Here is a 21505-nt window from a genome sequence, read left to right on the forward strand (position 1 = left end):
AGATGCAGACCCAGAAGTTTGCAAGAAAATGTGCAAGAAGAATGAGTTTGAATCTGTCCTGTCCCTCGTGGCATATTATCAGATGGTAAGGTGGCAGAATGCATCGAATCTCTCTCTTTGAGGTTTCCCTGAAGATGCAGAAGAGCAGGGTTGCTATGATGACTATATGGAAGACGTTCTTCCCAGATAGGACAGTTCTGTGAATGAGATGGAGTTGCAGCACATCCCTTTTGCATGCTGGTGAATGTCAGCGCTCTGCATGCAAGAGCAGAGGATGCTACAGACTTCGATTAGCAGGAGCTAGTACCGTGATGGGTAAAGCTTGCTGCTTTTATCAGCTCCATTGAGGGACAGAATCGGCATTGCTAATACCTAGAGGAAGGATTTCCAAGGATGCCTTGGGAAAGCTGACAGGCTGTGACTGCTCCTCTTTTAATCAATGCGCTCCTGTGCATTTGTAAATAGCTTTGCTTAGGAAAGTAGGTTGTGAGTAGAAGCCTTGGGACTGAGGAAGGAAATCAGTATTCAGAGGAAGAAATGGAAGTTTTGCCTTCAATGCCTGTGCGGTGTTGCTTTGCACTTTTCCTTCCTGGGAGGTGCTGTTGTGGGATTCTGTGGGGTTTGGAAACTCATCGCCATCTTCTCCTAAGTCCCCAGTGACAGCACATGAAGCCTTGTGGCATTTAGCTCTGGTCTGGCAGTTCCGTGTCTGAACCCAGGGCGCAGTGTCAGGGCTGCGGCGTGTCTGGGCAGTGGGAGGGTGGGCAGCAGGGCCCTGCTGACTCCCACTGCCCGCCCCGCTCTGGCCAGCGTTTCGGGGAAGTCTGACCGGGTGGAGAGCAGTTGGCTCTTCTGGCTTGGCTGCTGTTGTGCCCAGTGCCAGGGTTTGGCTCAATTCTGTCCTCCAAACCCCAGAGTTGTTGGCTGAGGATGGACTATAAAGGTTACCCTAGCACCAGGTCTCTTGTGTGGGAGCTGCAGGTTGAGTGTCATCTTTGCTGGAAAGCTGGCATGTCCCAGAACTTTTGAGTTATACACTCTGCTCCCAGCTCAAACCTGACACCTTCACAGTGGAGACGCTGCTCCTGTCCTGTTCATTAACCACCATATGCTGAAGAGGGTTTGCAAATACTGTGTTGTCAAGAAACCTCCTTCAGGGCAGCACTCACAAAACCTTGGTGTGCTCAGAGAATCCTAACTGCCCAGCAGATTGTATCTGTTTGCTGGGGGTGGGTATAGGTTGTTGATTTTTGTCTCATTTAGTGGATGAAGTGGAGCATCTCAGGTCTGAGCTCTGGCTGCCACATGTCCTCTGACTGCACGTGCCAAGAACATGTAGCCAACTCAGTTGTGAATGTTATTGTAAAATGATTCCTGGGCTGTTGTGAAGAGCTAGTAGAGCTTCTTGGTTTCACTCTTACCATGGGGGAGGGTCTGTGGCTTCCTAACAGCAGGAGCTTCTAGCTGGCTCTGTCTGTGCTTTAGAGTAAGCCCTCAGCTGGGACACCACTGAATGTAATCAATTGCTTCTGCAGGAGCACAGGGTGCCGTTACGGCTGCTGCTGTTGAAGTGCTTTGGAGCCATGTGCAACTTGGATGCTGCAGTCATCTCAACGCTTGTCAACTCCGTGCTGCCGATGGAGCTGGCCCGGGACATGCAGACTCACACACAAGGTGAGCCAGAGCTGCTGTACCCAGCTCCCCAGGGACTTGTCTTTCCATTAGACGATTTACAGCAGCACTGGGGGACCCTCATTGCCCGACTGCTCTGTGTGCCCAGTGCTCCAGGAGGAATGGTGTCTGACTTTAAAGCTACTCAGGTTATTACAGCTGTGAGTGGAGAATGCACAGGAGGGGATGTTTCAGTCCAGTGGTGCTCAGCCCTCTAGCTCTTGAATATGCCACTAATGATCTGCATCACTTCTTGTGGATGTCTTAAAGCATGTTTTGAGCTGTTCCAGTGTTGTTTCCTGATGCTGAAAAGAGACACCTGCAGATCTCAAGCAAGATCTCTGCAGCTTCTTATGGGCAGTTTTTCTCAGCACTCTATAGCACGTCTTTGTGGTGTTTCTTGCTGCTAAATGAGAGGTGTGCTGGTTGAAGGAAAGGACCTTTGCTCCATCAGTGTGCCAACAATTAAAATAGCTGTTGAGTGACTGCATGGGTCAAATCAGAAGAGCCCCAGTGTTTGGAGCCTTGCTGCCCTGATTGCAGGCTGTAGCCAGTTGGTTTGCTGTGGGTGTCGTGGAGCTGTGGAGAAGTCTAATTTGGTGATGAGGCTGAAGACTGGCAGGGCTGTGCAGAACAGGCACTGTCACATCTGTTTCATGTGAGTTAAGTAAAAGTCCAAGATGCCCACCTTGGACATGTGTAATAGATGTCCCTGCCCCCAGCATCCCACCACAGACTGTCCCAACCTGACTAGTGAGTAGGGCTAATGGGGCTAATCTCATGTCTGGAAAGGGGTATGAGAGGTGAAAATGAAGCCTGTTGCAGAAGGCTTTGTGCTCGTCTTTGCTTAGCTGCTTTGAAGTGCAGGTAAATGTGGGGTGCCTGAGAAATCGTGTTTGGGCTGAGGGCAGGCCAAGCACTGGTGCTGAGCTGCGGGACCGAGCTCACGGCGCCTCTGCGGCTGCGCCTGCTTTGTGCTGCCGCTGCTTATCGGCCTGTGCGCGGGACTCACCGCGCGCCTGCTGTTTTGTCTGGTTATGCCTGAGAAGCTGCCTCTCTAGGCTGAGGTTTTACTGCCCAAGGAGCAAATAATACTCAGTTATGGGACTAGGACTGTGCTTCTGTGGCAGCACTGCTCCCAGTCCTGTGCTGCCAGAAATAAACTTTATCAAGCATCCATCACGAAGTCATAAGGATTGTCTCCAGTTGAGCGTCTTCTGCACCATGCCCAGGCGGGCTTTAGTCTCCTGCTCTGTTCCATGAGCTGCCTTTGTGCAGGCAGAGTGGGCTGGTCGCCCTTGGTTACTCCTTGCCTGGTCACAGCGTTGCTGTCCAGGGCGTTTTGCCAGGAGCTGTGTCATCCCAGATAGCACAGCTACCTCAGCCCAAGGTGTGATGGAGTGTCGAGCTCTGACCCAGTGACTTCTGCACACCTTTGCTGATCTCCACATAGCGCTTCTGCTTGAAGCAGGCCTGACTCCTAGCAAGTGTTAGCTGTGCTTTGGGGACCTAAAAAGCATTGCAGTGGGATTGGGTGAAAAGTGGCTCTTCTGCATCCTCTGAACTGCCAGCCTGCGGATCTGCAGCATCTCTTCTTTCCCTGCCTTGATCGCAAGGTGAGGATTTCTTCTTCTCGTTGCTGTAATACCTAGGCAGCACAGTCCAAGGGTGTAAAAAGCTGCTCTTCCATTGCTGACAGGCTGCTTTTGGTTACAGGAGCCTCCCAAATCCATGCCCTGATCCCTTGCTGCCTTCCTCATGCTAAGCTTGTGGCAGGCACTTGTGCAAATGTCATCTGTGTGGCATCTAGTCCTCTCAGCCTTCACAGAGACCTAGCCATCCTTGACCCAAACGTCTCTGTCCTTCAGAGGTGTTTTAGGGCATTAGTAGTTCCCTCCTGCCATTCTGGTGCTTACTGCTGCATGTCCTGCCAGCAAATGGCAAGTGTTACCTTGTGTGAAAGCACGACCTTGAATCCAAGAATGACTTGAGCTTATTTTGGTACTAAAATCGGGGGAATAGCAGCTGATCCGTGGCATGCTGTGGAATAGCTAATCCCTTCTGCAGATGGCAGAGGCCAGAGCAGTCGGTGCCAGCACTAAGCAACTGGGGAGTGTTGAACTGGCTGCAGCAGCTCCATGGGATCCCTCTTGGCTTGTTACTGAAGAGCAGTGGAGGCAGAAGCTCTGTGTGTGGATGCTGGCTGCCTTTGATGAGAAAACACTTTACCTCGGGGCTGATGCAGGCCGTGTTGGCTGCTGGCCAGTTCTTCTGCCAGATGCTTGGGTCTTACTGCTTCTGGACAGCCACTTCCCTCTGTTGCGGCCAGCCTGCACATCTATCGGTATTAGAAGAGCTTATAATAAGCCACAGAGAAGCAGAATTAGCCAGAACAATTCCAAAGAAAACAGACAGGGATAATCCAGTCTGTAATCATGACTTTCCTCTCTTGTTGCAGCCCAGTGTGTATGCAGCTCAGCTCTCAGGCTCTTTTCAATTCAGTTGTAGACAGTTGTGTCTGCTTCCAGTGCCTAGATTTTGCACTGTTGTGTTTAGAAATTGGAGGCATGATCTTTGAAGGCCTTTGAGAAACACCTTTCATATGTAATAGCACCTTTCTTACCAGTACCTCAGCAGGCTTCAGAAATGCAGGCTGGTGAGCAAACAGCTTCATCCCTCCTGCCCTTCACGGCCACTTGAGTGATGCTTGTCAGTCTGTGGTCAGCAGAGCCTCTTTGCTTTAGGAGAGTTGTATTAATGCTATTTAACTTCTTGCAGCCACTGGTGCTGCTCTGGAAGGGAAAAAAATTTTTTAAAATAATTTAAGAAAAAAAGCTGTGCTTTGTCTGGAAGTTACTCTGTTCTTCAGCACGGTGTGTCTTGAATGAGTCTTTCTGCAGCTGGGAGACTCCAAAAACATGTAGAGTTTGTGCTGAGCAAGCACCAGGTTGATCTGGATTTGCCCCGAGTTCAGCTTTCTGACTCTTTTCATCATCCTTTGATTCTGCATCCTTAGACAATACAAGATTAGCCACCTAGCAGTGGAGTCTGCTGTCAGCTGAGATGAATGGACATCAGTTCGTGGCAGATGGGCCAAGGATGCGTAGAACTACCCTCCCCCTTCCCATCTCTAATTAATTTCTTCTTCCCTGTTTGCTACAACCACATGTTTATCACTGGGCTGTTGTTCTCAGATCATTATGTTATGGCTACTGACGTAATGAGAGAACATGTTTTGTTCATGAAAGCCCTGCTAAGAACATGGGAACGGCAGGTCCCTCTCTCTGCCTACCACAGTATCCTGCCTCCAACAGCCAACACCTGAAGCCATGGAGGAAAGGATGAAGAAATTGTGTGGGGAACAGTTTGCCAGATGTTTTTTTTTTTTTTCTAGTGAGCTTTGGTATCACTGACACTTTATAGCTGAGAACTTCTTTATAAGTATCAATTACATTTAAGTCATTGAATATCCTCCCTCTCCGTTTTCCAAGAGTAACATCCGGTTTCCACTTTCCTTTGCTGCCACATGGTCTGGAGCGCTCTCCTGCAAACTCATAATCTTGTTAATGCTGTAGAATCTCTGGTTAAGCCCCAAATAATCTATTTTTACTCAAAGTATTTACTATTTGGAAACTCGGGCATCTTGTGGAGCTCTGACAGCACACATGTTCTTTGCTCATAGAGGCTTTGCTCGCAGAGCTGACTTTGCAGGGGCACGAGGCTGGAATGACTTGCTTGTGGTGTTTGCCCTGTGCTGACAGTAAATCTGAGGGCTGCCAAGTGTTGCAAGTCCTTTGGCCAAGTCCAGGAGTACGTGGTGACAGTGAAGGCATCAGCCTGTGCAGTCAAAAGCCAACTGCAGGGTGCAGGTGCTTAGACATGGATCAATGTGTGCACAGAGAAGTGAAATGTCTTAAGGAGTTTGGAGGGGGCACTGGAACCAGCAGCTGTTGTCCAGGGAAACAGTGCTATTGGGTGAAGCATCATGCCTTGAAGTTGTGTTTTGTTATTTTTTTTTTTTATCTTCTAATGAAAAGTAGTTTGAGTCAGTTTTTTATAAATGCACTCAGAGTTTCCTTGTCACAAGTGCCCCTAGGCTCTTTCTGGCAGATACAGCTGAACTTTATTTAGCCGGTATATGTGATGGCCTGCTTTATAAAAATAATACTCTTTTTCCTATCATCTTCAGACTTGCTGACCTGGACAAAGGCTACATTTGAGGATGACACAGATCCTATCTGTGACTTTTTTTTTTTTGTCTTCTGCAAATATCTATCGAGGTGTATCTGTTAATTACAATTCAGGAAAGACACCGGCCGTGGTCCTGTGGAGCATTCACATGTAGCTGCTGCCAGAGAAAATTGTTGGCCTAGCAGGCTGTGGGAGAGCTGGAGACAAGTGTGGCCTGGGAGGTGGGCAGATCCACAGCCTGCGTCATGAGCAGTGATCTGGTCTCCCCAGAGACCTTTTATACCTCCAGGCAGAGCTGAGGTAGCGAAAGTAGAGCAATGCAGAGATGGTAACAAGCAGCTTAGCTGTCTGGGGGTGGTGTTGGTTGCAACAGGCACTATTACAAGGCGGCCAGATGGATGCTTTTTCTGGGTTCAGTAATTACATAACTATGGGATGTGTCTTGGAACTATGCAGGGGAGGTTTTTGATTATTCAGATCAAGTTTTCCCAGATCCTCATAAGTGAAGGGGGGAAAAAAATTGAGAATTGTTGTTGTGTTTATTTTTTATATTGCTTTGGAAACACATGGCACAGAAGGCATGTGCTGTGCTTAAACGGTGGGAAAAAACACTCTTAATGCTCAGTACATACAGGAAGGAGGAGCAGTCTAATCAGTGTTAAATGCCTGTATTAAATGTGTGATGACTTAGCTGCAGCTGGGGAAGTGTTTCACATCCTCAGAAGAGCTAATGGCACGACCTTTATCTCGCAGATCACCAGAAGATGTGCTACTCTGCACTGGTGCTGGCAATGATGTTCTCCATGGGGGAGCCCCTGCCATATCATCACTATGGTAAGAGCAGCTTAAGCTTTTAAGGCTTGGTAGGACAGCAGAGCTGATGGTGGGACCAGGAGACACAGGGAAAGGGACCTTTCCTGGTGATTAAGGTGGGGACTGCTAGAGGAAAGCCCAGCAAGAGTAGGGTCTGCTCTTAACCAGTAGAGCCTGCCTGCTAAAACAGTGGGTTGAGATGACAGGCTTCCAGAGAAAGCAGCAAAGTTGGGTGGGAGCAATGGAGGACAGATGCCATGCTGCAGAAGAGATGGATTTGCCCATCCCTGTCACTAACCAGCATTTTGTTTTACCTCTGCCCTGCCTGAAAGCGCAAACCGCTTACTTGCCTCAGAGACATTGTCTGCTGATGGGACCATGAGCCTGGATGAGTCCATGAACGCAGGGAGAACGTAGCAGGGAGAAGTGGCTTTCATGGTCCCTTGTTGCTTGATTTATTTTCACTGTCCTGTAAATACTCTCTTTTCTCTTTGTGCAGAACACCTCAACTCTCAGTTTGTGCAGTTCCTGCTGGATGTGATAGAGGACGGGCTGCCCTCAGACACCACCGACCAGCTGCCTGACTTATTTGTCAACGTCCTCCTGGCCTTCAATCTCCACATTCCAGGTCGGTTTGGTGCTGCTTTGGCACGGCGGGATTTCAGTGGTGAAGGTGCAAAGAACTGGGATGGAGAAATCTCACTGAGTCTTCATGGTGCTCTGATAACCTCTCCAGCTCCACTAGCCTCTGGCATTACACTATGTTTAAATGTTGTGCAAAACCCTAGAGAAGAAAATGGTCTGAGAGCCCATGTCCAACTGGCAGACTCTCTGGGGCACAGCAGCTCTGTGAGGCCCAGCAGATTTCTTTCTGTACTTCCATGCTGCCTGGATCAAAGCAGTTGCTAGGCTGCACTTGCAGGAACATGAGTGGGGTTAATTTGTAGGCATGGCTGATTTGGGAGAGAAAATGCTTCAGCAGGCATTTCTCAGTATCTAGAAAGAAAGTCCTCTGCCTTGACAAGCCTTCTGCTTGCCTGCCTGTGTCTACTGAAACTCATTCAATGCCCACACGTTGGGGCCAGGCTCTTCAATGCTGGCCTGAGCTGTGCTCTCTCCTGATGGCCCTTGTTCTCTGTCCTCCCTCCCTGCTGAGTGTCGTGAGAATGGGCAACATGTTTGGTCCCTGGAGAGGAGCATTTGCCCATCTGCTGCCTGCACGTTCTGAAGTCTGGTGTTGGAGATTGGAAAGTAGTCCCAGGTCCTGCCAAGAGAGGCTGCTCATAACCCAAAGTCTCCTGTTGCTCCAATTATCTTTAATTACTTCACGTTCTGCCTCATGGCTTTATCCTTGGCTTCATGGAGAGAGGGGAGGATAAAGCAGCAAGGACGTGTCCAGTAATTTCCCTGTTATTTTGAGTTGTTTCATTACAATTTATGTGAAAGTTTCTAATTTCATGTGAAAGTTGATTGCACAGAGACTGAATAAGTGTATCTCTGCTGCTTTCATTCATTACCCCTTCCCACACTTACCCATATACTTCCTGGCTGCAGTAATTAGGTGGTAATGTGTGACAGGCAGCATGTTTCTGGGGGATCGTTGCCCACCTGGGGTGTAGCCAAGAGCAGTGACTTGTTCTCTGATGCTAAGAACATGTTAAATGATGTTCAGCTTACTTGTTACTGGATTGAATTTTTTGTTCCTCTATCGTACAGTCCTGTGATGCAGTATGAGTTCAAAATCTCTCATAAAAGCATATTATATTGATGCACTTCAATGTAAAGGATCCTAAAGGTCTTCACAGCCTGTGAAATACTCTAGGGTTTCCAACCCTGTGCCACAGAAACAGCCTCGCTGTGCGGTTTGGGTGTTTCTGAGGGTGCACACACACTCGGCATAAGGTCTGCTGGGGTGAATGTGTTTTAGGTACAACAGATCACACCCAAAGCAGGTTAGGGGCCATTTCCTAGGAGAAGTCTTTGGCCTCTACCCTTGCACAGCCTGGTGCCAAATGCTGGGAAGAACAACTATTCCCTGGGGATGCTCCTGAGACGTGGTCATCCCTTCTTATAAGAGCTTGCAGGGCAATCAATAACGGGGCACTGCTGAAATGAAGTAAAAAGATAACAGAGTGCAGCCTTTGGCTTCAAAGGGTTGTGAGCAGAGGTGGTTTGACAAGGTAAAGCCTTTGGAAGGTATTTCCCAGGATCTGGCTGGCAGGAATGGAGCCTGCACGTGAACCAGATGTGTGCAGGAAGCACAAAGTCATACAGGCTTTCTGCGTTGTTTCCAGATTTATTTCACCTTCTCTTTACCTGCCCACCCGCTCTGTGGGGCCAAAACTTTTTTGTAGCCCTGTTACACTGTTCCCCAAAGCTCCTCAGAGGACTGATGTGAAATAGGAGCCCTCCACATTTTTCTTATTACTGTGGCCTTCAGGAGACAAAGCGATGTGCTAACCAGGTTTCTTCCGTAGTTCCAGAACACAGTGTGATCATGACTACAATAAGCAAGCACTCAAATGTCAAGACTTTCACAGAGAAGCTGCTGCTGCTGCTGAACAGGGGAGGTGAGTGTTGTTGCAGCACTGCTGCCTGCCTGGCGGGGAGTGTGGCTAATGGTGACTCGGGGAGATGAGCCCGGGGCCCGTTAAGGGCTGGGGTGTGTCAGGGTAGCTGAGGAGCTGTCAGTTCAGGTAGGACGTGTTGCTTCCTGGTGAGTTGTGAGGCTGACACGCTGCACTGCTGAGGATGGAGCTGCACAAAGGAAAAAGTGATGCTGATGGCATCTAGGAGGAGAGGAGAGGAGAGGCCTCTGGGCTGCCCTTGCCGTGTACTTCTGGGTCAGACCAGCCCCATCTCGTGGTGCAGCTGGCTGCAGTGTAGGCAGGCTCTTGTCTGGGAGTAGAGCTGGTCCTGGGCCACTTCTGTCCTTGGACAGACAGGACTCTGTCAGTACCGGCACACACCTCTGCACATGGGCTATGGTTTGTTCTGGGGGATGGATCTGGAAGGTGGTCTCACCTTCTGAAACGCTGCTTGGAGTGGACCTTCCAGAATCACTGGCAGAGGGTTAGCTTTGTGTCCGCTCCAGGCATAGGGTGAAATCCACGGCACACGCAGAGCTCTTCCAAAGCAGATTGCTAGAAAGCTGGAGATCTCTGCAGGAAGAACAGTCCCAGGTATTTCTGCCTGTGCTGCATGCCACTATTGTGCTTTCTAATACCTTCTGGAGCACAGGGGCTTTGCTGCCTGAGATTCCTTTTGTTGATTTGCTGGAAAATAACTCATCCTGTGATGTTTGTAGCTCATCTTACTCTGGCTTTAGTTCTCTTTGGGGTTGCAAATCACTGTCTCCACACTATATCAGCTTGAGGACAGCCGGCATCTCAGTGCTTTTCTGTCTGGCCTCCTCCCAAAGCCTTTGTTTAGCTCTTTCCCTGCCAGATTCCCTGCAGGGATCACCTTACTGTGAGGGGCTGGGAGAAGAAAACAGAGGGGGCACAACCTAATAAAGATGCTTCTCTTTTGTCTGCATTCCTGACAGTTGCTGGGGGACAGGACTGCAGTGTCCCAGGAGCCCCTCTTGGGGTCTGCAGGGACGTGTTTTGTAAGAGAACAGGATGTGGTGGCTCATTTAAACTTGGAAGTGTTTCTTCTCTTGCTTCTGGGATGGTACTAGCCTGGTCTCTGTGGTGAAAGCTCGTTTCCGGTACAGACTCTGATGGGCTTTTCTGAGGGGTCGTTGGACCAGACTTAATAAACCAGAGAGAAAATGAGTGGTAGCTATTGAGCAAAAATGGGAGGCACTGAGAGGCGATGTGCTAATGAGCTGTCACCTGGGATGGTAGGTGAAAGATAAACAACAATTAATGCTAATGGTAATGAGTTTGGTCTTGGCTTGGTACCCTGCAGAGCTGCCATCCCGGTTTTGCAGCCTTGTGCGAGGTGCTGCAGTCTGTGGGCACATAAGCTGGGCAAAGCTGGCCAAGGCCAGCAGAGCCTCCTCACCCAAGCCTGTAGGGTCTCATGAAGGGGTGTGCACCGAAGATGGAGAAGGGGAGGGGGACCACGGGCAGCATGTGGCTTAGCACAGTCTCTCTTCCTCCCCCAGATGATCCAGTTTGTATCTTCAAGCATCAGCCTCAGCCACCGCACTCAGTGCTGAAGTTTCTTCAGGACATCTTTGCCAGCAAAGATACAGCCAGCATCTTCTACCACACGGACATGATGGTCCTGATAGACATCCTGGTGCGGCAGATTGCTGATCTCTCCCCAGGAGACAAGGTGCTCACAGCAACCCATAGGCACTGGGGAAGGGAACACAGTCCCTAAGCAACGGTGTTTTTCCTGGCCCTCTGTGGGGCCTGCTAGTGTAGGCAAGAGTGGAGTCCTGAAGTGCACACAACACTTCTGGGTACTCAAACCAACCCTGGGGGCTGAGGAGGAAGAAGGGATCTATCCTCCCTGGCACACAGCAGTGGGAAGGTGTATTTGAAGAAAGATCTACCAGGCTTCTGGTGGTCTGCACCCTTCTGTTGAGGGACCTTGGGAACAGGGACCCTCTGTGAATAGTAGAAGTAGGAAGGAATCTCTCTGTATGGCAAGAGGCGGGGGATGGACGTGTTTGAGTGTGGTTGAACAGCACTAGGGAGTTGAAGAAAAAGCAGAGTTTTCCATAGCTACTTATGAGCCTTAAGGAAAAGCTGGTGCCTCTGGGGTGACTCTCTGGCTGGTGGTGCAGCAGCAGCTGTCCCGCACTCATGCTGTAATGGAGGCTGGCACGCTTGTTTATCTCAGTTTACATCTTTCATTGTGCTCTGTGTTTTGTCTCCCCTCCCACTTGGCAGCTGAGGATGGAGTATCTGTCTCTGATGCACGCCATCATCCGCTCCACGCCCTATCTGCAGCACCAGCACCGCCTCTCCGACCTGCAGGGCATCCTGCAGCGCATCCTGGGCGAGGAGGAGGAGAGCCAGCAGTGCCAGATGGACAAACTGATCATCTTGGAGATTTATAAGGAGTTCCCAGAAATCTCTCCCGGTACCAGCTAACCGCCCCTTGGCTTGGATTGGAGTTTGAACCACTTGGATCGATGACGTCTCTTGTTGACACTTTCTCCCCATTCCCTTCCAGTACAGCTCATACCTTGTATCCCTCTGTGCGAGGCCCGAGGCTGGGCAGTGTTCACTGGCCCTTTAGAGAGGCCAGCAGCAGAAGGGGCAGGGGGTGTCCCTGGGGCCTGGTGCTCAGGGGAGGTCAGAGCAGGGTGGGTGCTGGCGTGTGGTTTGCCTGCAAGACTCAGGCAGGAGGTGTTTAGGCAGCTGGCATTGGCAGGAAGGGCAGAGAGGTTGCAAGGGACAGGGCAGCCAGGGTGGGAGGGTGTCCAGCTGCTCTGGTGTCCCTAGGTCCTGAAGAGAAAGGCCTCTGCCTTAGAGTATCACTTCTTTTCCATGTGCATCTCTCTCCCTGCAGTGACCAAGTGGAGTCCGCTGGTGCTTGGAAGAAGCTTTTGTAACATCTGTTTTGTTCGCTGCTGCTAGTGCCAATGTGCTGCAACCCTGCTGAGGGGAGGTCGCTCGCTCGCTGCCTAACGCCTGTCTAGTGAGCCTTTCACTCCCTCCTGGCCCTCAGCTTTGCCTCTGGGTAGCAGCCCACCTAGGGCCATGGAGGTCTTAGCCCAGCAGCTGCTTTTTTTCAGTCTGCTTTCTATAGTGACGTTTAGATCTGAATTTCTTGCACACGGTGGCAGCCTAGCAGTCACCACCACATGGGTGACGCTGTCCATGGGAAGCCTGTGGCCTGGACACAGCCCAGAGACGTGTCCTGCCAAGCGAGAGCTGCCGCTTGCCCCTCTCACAGCGCTGCCCCGGGCCCGAGCAGAGGGGCTGCGGGCTGGCAGGCCCCACCTCTTCGTGAAGCGTGTGGATTTCTTGCCTTGAGCTTCATAGTAGCTCTGCCTCTCTTCCTTCCCTCGCCACGTGGCAGCGCTCAGAGGCAGCGTGAGCCTGGTGTCCAGTAGCTGTTTGTGACTATGCACGAGTGTGGGGAACCCTTATTTATATTTCCTCTAGGTTTCTAGTAAATGGGATTAACCTGTTTCCCTGTTACAGGTAGTCACACACACTAATGTGGGTCTCTTAGATATTCGTGTGCTCAGTCTGGTCACTCCTGTCCCCAGCTCTTCCTTTGCAGTATCCAGTGTAGGAGCTATCAAAAAGTGGAACTGGAAATACTGGGCACTGTACTTTTTTTAGCTTGAGGCAATGATGTGAGCTGTGCTCTGCAAGCCTGGACTTCTAGGCACTGTGGGGCAGTGATGTTCAGGAACAGAGGGGGTTGGCCTGGCAGCCAAGGGCGACGAGGACCTCCCAAGCTTAATAAATACCCTCGTAGAGAAACCCGTTTTTCCCCTGTAAAAACGTATGAATGTTAAAAGGGATCCTGTATTTTCTTAAACACTAAGTGTAACATGCAGAGGAATAAAAACTTCTGTGAGCTTAGCCCTGCCTGCCCTGCCATGTTCTGTTGTGGGGGGACCAAAGCAGTGGGTGTAGCTCGGGTGCCCGCTGCCACCACAGCAAAGCAGTGGGTGCTGGTCTCCAAATGGGAGCAGTGCAGTAGTTTTCCCACACTCGGCTGTTTGCATCGTGTTTTCCAAACCCTGATGCTGGCAGACGAGGAGCGGTGGAGAGCAGCAGCCCTTGCAAGGGCTGCAGCCGTCACCTCGTGGGCCTGCCCAGCATCGCTGCTCCAGATTCGGGGTTTGGCAGAGCTGGACTGGCAGCTTGCTTCCCGCGAGGCAGGCGCAGCTCAGCCAGCTCCCCGCAGAGCTGCCAGGGCAGCGAGCCCGTGGGTCTGTGAGCACTCGGGAGCCACGCCGTAGCTGCGCCCGTCTCTTCCCAGACCTCAGCCCCACGCCTGCTGCTCTGGGGGTGCCTGGGCTGCCAGGGGGTCCACTGAGTCAGCAGCAGGGATCTCTGCTCTTGGCGACATGCCGGGAGCCAGCCGGGCAGCGGGCTATGGCCCTGGCCAAGAGTAGGGGTGTAAGTGCCAGGTGCAAGCTGTGCCCCCCCCCCAAACATGGGGCTGTATCGAGCGCAGCTGCCCCCAGAAACAGGGCCAGGGCTGCGTCCCAGCTCCTGCCTCTTCAACTAGTGTCTGCCAAGCAGCTGGGCTTGTGGCCTTGCAGGGTTCAAGCTGCATACGTGGCAGGGAGTCGTGATGCGTGAGGGCTGCCAGCTGTCCTGCTGTGGTGCCTGTCCTGTACCCCCTTGCTCTGTGCATCATATGGTTGCACATCCCCCTGAACTCACCTCAGCTCGCCTCTGGGTGCTGCTTGCGTTTGTTGGCTCATGCTCTGCTGAAGTGGTGGGATGTTCTCTGGCTCTTGCTCTCAGTGGCCCAGGCCAGGCTGTGCTGTGCCAGGCTGGGGCAAGCCCAGAAGCAGGTGGGACCCATAGCTCTGCTATCCAGGAGCACAGTCTGGGCAAAGCCTTTCTCAGCAGCACCCTGCCTGCCATGGGGCCTGGGGGGTTCAGGGAGAGATCTGCACCCGCTCCCTCCGCACACAGCAGGGAATGGAGCTGCAGCCCGTGGGCTGATCCTCCCAAGCCCGCTCCGCACGGGCGCCAGGCTCAGAGGGCGCTGCCGTTACCTGCAGCAGGTCGCTATCGGAGCGGGGCCGCCTCCTGTCCCTGTGGTTTTATATCGTGGCAGCAGCGAGGGGTGCGGGGGAGCGCTGCGCTGCCTGTGACCTGTGCCTCTGCTTTATGGTCTGGAATGATTCAATTACAACCGTTCTGTGGCAGTAATACCCCGACCGTTTTCTCCTCCTCCCGTGAGCTGTCAGCTGGGTAATTAGAACAAATAAACTTGAAAGCCTTCATAATTTTTTAAAAGTATCACCTCTCTCCTGATGGGGTTTCTTGATGGCACATCCCCAGAGTGAGGAGGTGTGGTGTATAACCCAGCCAGCAGTGGGGCTTGGGTGAAACCTCCCTGTCATGCACGGGTGCTGCGCTGCCCTTTGTTTGATGAGGTTTCTTGGGTGAGCTGCACAGGGCCGGGGCTGCTCTGGTGTTAGCCTGAAGGTGCCTGGAGGGCTCAGATGGGCACATGGGGGCCAGGAGAAGGAGAACATAAATCCCTCTCAGGCACCATACATGTGTGGCTGGAAACACTGGTGTTGGACTAGCCAAGCCAGGGGTGTTTTGTGGTGCTTGAGGAGTTAATTATAGCAGATTACCGATGTTCAGGAATCCTACAGAGTTTATAAATTAACATGCCAGCTTCTCCAGGGGCTTGAAATCCACTCCACCAGCCCTCCGCATTCTGTGAGCACCATGGGAGCTTCCTGTATAGCAAGTGGTAGGACAAGAGGAAACGGTCTCAAGTTGTGCCAGGGGAGGTTTAGGTTGGATGTCAGGAAAAATTTCTTCACAGAAAGGGTTGTCAAGCCCTGGAACAAGCTGCCTGGGGAAGTGGTGGAGCCACCATCCCTGGAGGGATTTGAAAAACACGTATACATGATACTTAGGGACATGGTTTAGTGGTGACCTGGCAGTGCTGGCTTAACAGTTGGGACTGATGATCTTGAAGGTGTCTTTCAACCAGAACAGTTCTATGATTCTCCCTGGCGCATGCTGAGCCATGCTAGCCACTGCTTTAGGGCCTGCTTGGTATTTCCCATGGTCCTGAAATGTGCTCAGCCCAGGTGCCAGGGGAAGGACAAGCCCTGCCTCCTCTGAGCACCCTGCCGCTGCCCAGGTGGTAGCCAGGCCTTGGCTGCGGCATGCGCAATGGTGCTGGAAGGGAGGCACTGGCTCCTCACAGAGAGCTACCTGTCATGAGGACGGTGCAAGGTGGTTTGGGGACCTGCTGAGCATGTGCAAACCCCGCTTTGTGTTCACTCGGTTTCCACCCTGGGAGTGGGAACCTGCTTGCAGTCAAACCCCAAGTCAGTGGGCAGCACGAGCTCTTCCCCCCCTCTCGTTTACACTAACAATTATTGACAGGGGACCATCTGTCACCATCCGTGGCACTGAAGATGGGTGAGAGACGGTGGCGGTCACAGTTGGCAGGGGAGCACAGGAACACGGGGTATGGGGCAGATGCAAAGCACTGGTGACACCAGCATTCGGAACGTGGGATGTGAGGGCCCTGTCTGCAGCCGGTGCAGAGGTCACCACCATGGCAGCAGTGGCTGGACCCCCTGAACTCCCCAAAAGTTCTTGCTCCTCCTTGCTGTGCAGATGGCCTGTGTGGTCCAAAGCAGCACGCGGCTCTAAAGCAGCCACTTGGTTTCTGCCCAGGGACACGGGACCTTGAACAGCCTTGTCGGGTTTCCTGTGGGGTGGGAGTGTGTTCATCTCCACAGGAGCGTCAGAGCGCTCGTGGATCCTGTGGTGCTGTGAGAAAGGGCTGAGTGACCAGAGCCCCATCTCTGGTGTGAATCCATCCTCCTGTCAACTTGTGTGTCTTTTTGGGACCTATGTAGGAGCTGCACAAGGGGTGTCAGCAGTGCCCAGGCTGGCTGTAGTGTTGGCATAGGGGTCCCCCTGCTCCCCAGCCCACCCACCCTGAACTGCAGCCCATCCAGCACTGTGGCACAGAGGGTGTCTTGCAGTCCCCTTGGAGCTGGGATGTGCGAGGAGGCGCTGTGTGCTCCGTGAACTCCCTGCCCTTCCCTTCCCCATCCTGGACATCCCCTCTCTCCCAAATTCACTCTATTTTCCTCCCTGACACAGCTCTTTCTTCCCTAGCCTGCACCCCAGCTGCCATGCCTTGAGCTTCCCTTTTCTTCAGGAGGACACGACTGAGGATGTTCCTCCCGCCACAGCGCACTGAGCACTAACGAGGATGTAAACTCCTGTTATTCCTAAGCCTATTACAAGCTTCAGTGGATTAGGCTGCGATATTAGTTGATTGAGATCAAACCAACAGTTAAGTTGCAAAGCTCATGCACTAATGAATAATCACCATGCAAGGGCTCCAAGCTGAATTTTCTTTGGAAAAACAGTGTTTTTTCATGGATGTTGAAAGAAAAACCTGCAACTTTCTCCCCAGTGTTGATTCTTCAGCTGGTGGGTGGAGGTGGCTGAGGTCTGCACACAAGTGGGTCAGCTAAACACCTGCCACTGCTCCTGCTCTGGTGCCCATGGATGGCACCTGCTGTGGTGGCTGTGACACCACAGCAGGTGCCTGGGCACTGTACAGGAAAGCTACGGCTTTTCAGTGTAGTACAAGGGAAATCTTCTCTCAGATGCAGTAAAAAGCAAACATCCCTGAGGATGCCAAACTTGGTGCTGCTTGCAGATGGCCTTGGGCAGTCACAAGGAGCCATTAGGACTGCAAAGTATGGGCAGAGCCTCCTGCCAGAGCACCAGTGTTTCCCTGCCTCAGCCCTTCTGCAGCAGCACAGTGGCTAATGCCACGGTTCTTCTCAGGCAGCCCCAAGGAAGCAGCCTGACCCTGGGGATGCCAGAAGTGGCATGAGGACCGTGCTTGTGCCTGGTGCACCCCCAGTGCCACAGCAGCAGTGCTGGTGGGCGTAAGGGGAGGTGTGTGCCAAGGATCAGTGTCCATGGGCTCCAGGACCCCATCTGATGAGTTCTGCTTTTGGATGGGTGGCTCCAAGACCTCCTGCCTGAGGCATGGGCAGGTGTCCTTGCGGCACTAGGCAGGACTGGATGAACCGCTGGGCAGGAGCTGGCCCCATGTGCTGACAGCGTGGGCAGCAGGGCAGGGAGGGGATCCTGCTCCTCTGCCCCACTCCAGGGATACCCCCCTGGCAGTGCTGGGGCAGCTCTGGAGACCTCAGCACAGCAGAGACAGGGACCTGCTGGAGCGGGCCGGAGGAGCTCCAGCAATGACCCGAGGGGGGAACCCCTCTGCTGGGAGAGCTGGGGTTGAACAGCCTGGAGAAGAGAAGGCTCCGGGGAGACCTTATTGTGGCACTTCAGTACTTAAAAAGGGCCTGTAAGAAAGCTAGGGGCAGACTTTTTAGCAGGGCCTGTTGGAGGCTCCAGGAGACATTCTTGTGGCCTTTGAGTATTTAAAAAGGGCCTGTAACATGCCGACAGAGTTTTTAGCAGGGCTTGCTGTAACAGGACAAAGGGTGACGGTTTTAAACTCTGGTGGGTTTAAACTGAAAGAGGAAGATTTAAACTTGATGTAGGGAAGAAACTTTTGATGTTTTGACTGTCCCAGGTTGCCCAGATTGGTGGTTCATGCCTCATTGTTGGAAATGGATTCCATGTGAGGTGGGATGAGGCTCTGAGCAACCTAATATAGTTGCAGATGTTTCTTAGTGCAGGGGGGTTGATCTAGATGACCATTGAAGGCCTCATCGGATCCAAAAGGTTCTATGGTTCTGTCTTGGCATGAAGTACGGGATGGTGGGGACCAGGCAGGGTGGTGACCTGTTGGTGGTAGGCCTGTCCTTGCTGCAGACAGGTGGTGTTAGATGCTGCCTGTAACATGCCAGCTCTGTGTTTTACAGCCTGATCTTGTCTTCCAGGCCAGCCCACGCAGCCCAACGTCACAACAAATGCTCTCATGATCCAGCACCTGTATCATCGTGTGCCACCTAGGTGAGGAGAATAAGAATTTTAGGCTAATTCCATAGAGGAATTATTGATTGCAAGGCAGGGGAATTAAATAACATTTTTCTATGGCCTGGCTTATAGTCAAGTTCCTGCAGGGACAATGATTAACAGCCTGGAGAGTTTGGCTTTTAAGGAAAGTTTAACGCTGACCCAAACTAACTTGGCATAGCTTGGACAATGTCAGCTAAAGGGAAACATGATAAATAATTAACAGGATTTGTAGGTGTAAATACCAGGCAAAGAAAATAGAGGCTTAGTACAGTAAACAGGGAAATAAGTAGAACAAATGAGCCAAGATTTTAAAAGGAAATAACTGTCTAAATATCAGCAGGTTATACTCAGCAGCAAGAGCTGTATGACTGAACAGAGTTTCAAGGGGAATGCTTGTTACCTGAGTCATTTCAAGGACTGGAGGATAAGTTTTGTTGTGGTTTTCTGCCTGTGGTTCACTTGGGGCTCTAGGGCTTGCTTCTACACAAACACAAAGCTTTTGCTAAGCTGAAATTTGCTGCATCAGGCCTACATCTCTTTAGAAGATCCCTGTGTTGTTCAAGTCAGCGTGTCCTGCCCTAGAAAACGGCACGCACAGAGGATTTCACGCCCACCCCACACACATATCTTTCTCAACTTCAGTGTCCTCTTCTCAGGTTTAGTTTTCCAGCTTTACTGAAGGAAGACTTGTGGAGGGGATGTACTATGAAGCTGTGTGCCTGCCTCTGCCCTATTCCTCTGATTTTTCCACTGGTGTAAACCAGGTTTTTATGCTGGTGTCATGCTTTTGGAATGACATCTGGAGAAGCCAGTCCTTAGCTTGTCTCTTCTCACGCTGTCATTCAGGTTAATCTACATGCTGCAATATTTTGACATGTTCTATTTAGGGATCCAGGTTCAAAGGCTTGGCAGGTACCAATATCTCTGAGCTGTAGAAGGGACACTTCTGTTTAAAGAGAGGTAGAGTGCTTCTGCCTGAGAAGTGCCTTGGTAACAGAGCCAAGAGTAAAATCTATGTCTTTTCGCTTGTAGCCTCAGGCGTTAACTAACTGAACATGTTACCTCCCACATAACTGTGTCAGAATGAGAGATTTTTCTTTCCAATCCACCTGCTCTTCCCATCTGATACCCTCTGAGGCTAGACCCCAGCACCGAAAGCTGTCTCTTGGGCAAAAAGCTGCTGGGTGCCACCACAAGGACTGTGACACTTTAGATCCTGCCTTTCTCACTGCTTCTGTGAAACAGAGGAGGTAGGTAATCCACACCTAGGGTTCCTTCGTGTTAGCAAGCCATACCCTTCAGCCCAAATGTGGTGTGTGCAAACATCACTCTGCTCTTCCCACCTCTAGGGACTGCCCCATCTCTTTAACTGCACATGTCCTGCTTCAGCAGGGAACTGCAGCTCTCTGTCTTCTCCTCCATCCAGTGTATAAAGATGGCAGGGCTCAAGGCCTTTGTCCTCGCTGTGACACTTGGTCTGGCCAGGATGAAGCAAGATGAGAGGTGATACTTAGCAGCCTTGGTATAACCTTGAGGACTCCAAGGAAAGCTGGCACTTGGTGTTGTACCTGCTGCAGTCTGCTGTCCTTTGGCAAGCTCACCTGACTTGCAGGCATGGGAAGTAGAAGGTGCAGTCATGGTTTCCAGAACAGCATTACATCTTCATATTGTCACCAAATTCCACTCTAGGACATTTTATCTTTCTATAATAGTCTTTTGGCTTTTATGAGATCAGTCTACTGGACAGGATATTACTTCTCTGAAACTGCTTTGCTGTTCAGCTGTTGAGCAACTGCAGAGATAGATGTGCCTGTCTCGTTTCAGAGCTGCACTACCAACCTACTGACAGCAGGATAGTCCCCAGGGCTCCTCCTGTGTTCTAAGTCACCAGTCTGCAAAATCCCTGTGGCATATATTGATATAGTCAGGACTTTGGTGTTCCGCTGAGTTCTCCCCAGCAGGCTGTCCAGGCCCTGTCTGCATCTCAGCCCCCTCACATGCCCCAGGGCATCGTCTCTAACACAGCAGAAGGAACCCTGTCCCATGCATGGCAGCCACCTGATTTTAGGGATGATTTTAGTTGCCCAACCTCAGCTCTTCTCAGAGACATCACACCCCAGCTCACGCACAGGACCCCTTGTAGCTGGCACCCAAAGACAGCAGTGAAAACGTGGACAATGGTGCATGGCCTTCCTGGGAGGACAGACAGAAAAGCTGCCTGTCCATCCAGCTGTCTGGTGCCTGGAGAGACAGTGGCACCCTGTGGTGAGACCAGTTAATTCCTCTGTGTCCTATGGGCCCTGTCAGGCATGTACCTTAGAGAGGTCCTGAGCTGTCTGCCTTTAAGCCATGGCAGTCTCTAGTAGCCCATAGGTGGGGGCGTCTCTGGGTGGTCCCTGTGCCTGTTTCACAAGCACCATCCAGCTCCCCATCATGTGTCACACAAAAGAGGCTGAGCCACTCTATTTATATCGTGGTGCTCCTGCTTTGATATATTCATACCAGGCTGAACCATCCAGCTGGGCTCCTGGAAAAGCCATTTCAGGTCTATGATTGTCAGCTGCCTCTTCAGTCACTTTTGCTTCTGATGTCTCCTGTTTTGGGGTTACTGTCCCACGCTTGAGTGGAGCCAAGAGCAGAAACAGCCTGGTACTAAATAATGGTCAGAAACCCATCAAAGAGGACACATCTCCAAAATCCAAACCACCTGCTGTTACACAAGACCTGTGGCCTGGAAGAGAAGTGTTTCACCTCCTCACCAAACATCAGCCCCTTGCTTGTTTTGTCTCTCTAAATTCCTCTCCCAGTCTCTATGGGACAGGTGCTCTTCTTCAGTTCCTCTCCTAAATGGCATCGGTGTGCACCAACCAGCTGTGGAGACAGATGTGTCTGCTCTGCAGAACTGCCCCTTTTAGCTCCCTGTTACTGTTACTATATACAGACTCACCCAAAATAAACCCAAAAACCCAAATGCCAGAACTTCCTTTCCCACCTCTAGTAGTTTTAATGTGTTTTAATGTATTTATTTTTTAATGTGTTTTATTCTAAGAATAAAGCTGGCTCAGGTGAGTGCCCCACGGGCCAGTGGCAAACCTGGTGAAGCCACGCGGGAGTGGAGCTGCAGAGGAAGTGGACCCGAGAACACGGACACAGGAATTCCCAGCGGGATCTCTCCAGTGCCTCGGGTTCCCAGCCCACACGTTTGCCAGAATGTGCCGGTCTGCCTCTGC

At 51.4% G+C, this 21505-nt stretch overlaps 1 protein-coding gene across 1 annotated transcript in view; it reads left to right on the top strand.

The window, feature by feature from the left end:
* NCKIPSD (NCK interacting protein with SH3 domain) overlaps positions 1 to 11729 on the top strand; it is a gene marked incomplete at its 5' end in the record, with an annotated part of 27259 nt that extends 15530 nt beyond the window's left edge. The window contains 7 exons of the mRNA XM_008945347.1: positions 3 to 85; positions 1536 to 1674; positions 6616 to 6696; positions 7175 to 7303; positions 9153 to 9245; positions 10790 to 10962; positions 11526 to 11729. Of these exons, the coding sequence (XP_008943595.1) occupies positions 3 to 85; positions 1536 to 1674; positions 6616 to 6696; positions 7175 to 7303; positions 9153 to 9245; positions 10790 to 10962; positions 11526 to 11729 (902 nt within the window). The remainder of the gene's footprint in view (positions 1 to 2; positions 86 to 1535; positions 1675 to 6615; positions 6697 to 7174; positions 7304 to 9152; positions 9246 to 10789; positions 10963 to 11525) is intronic.
* Positions 11730 to 21505: the final 9776 nt, after the last annotated feature.

The sequence above is a fragment of the Merops nubicus genome, unplaced genomic scaffold (assembly GCF_000691845.1).
Source record: "Merops nubicus isolate BGI_N331 unplaced genomic scaffold, ASM69184v1 scaffold33108, whole genome shotgun sequence".
Taxonomy (NCBI): domain Eukaryota; kingdom Metazoa; phylum Chordata; class Aves; order Coraciiformes; family Meropidae; genus Merops; species Merops nubicus.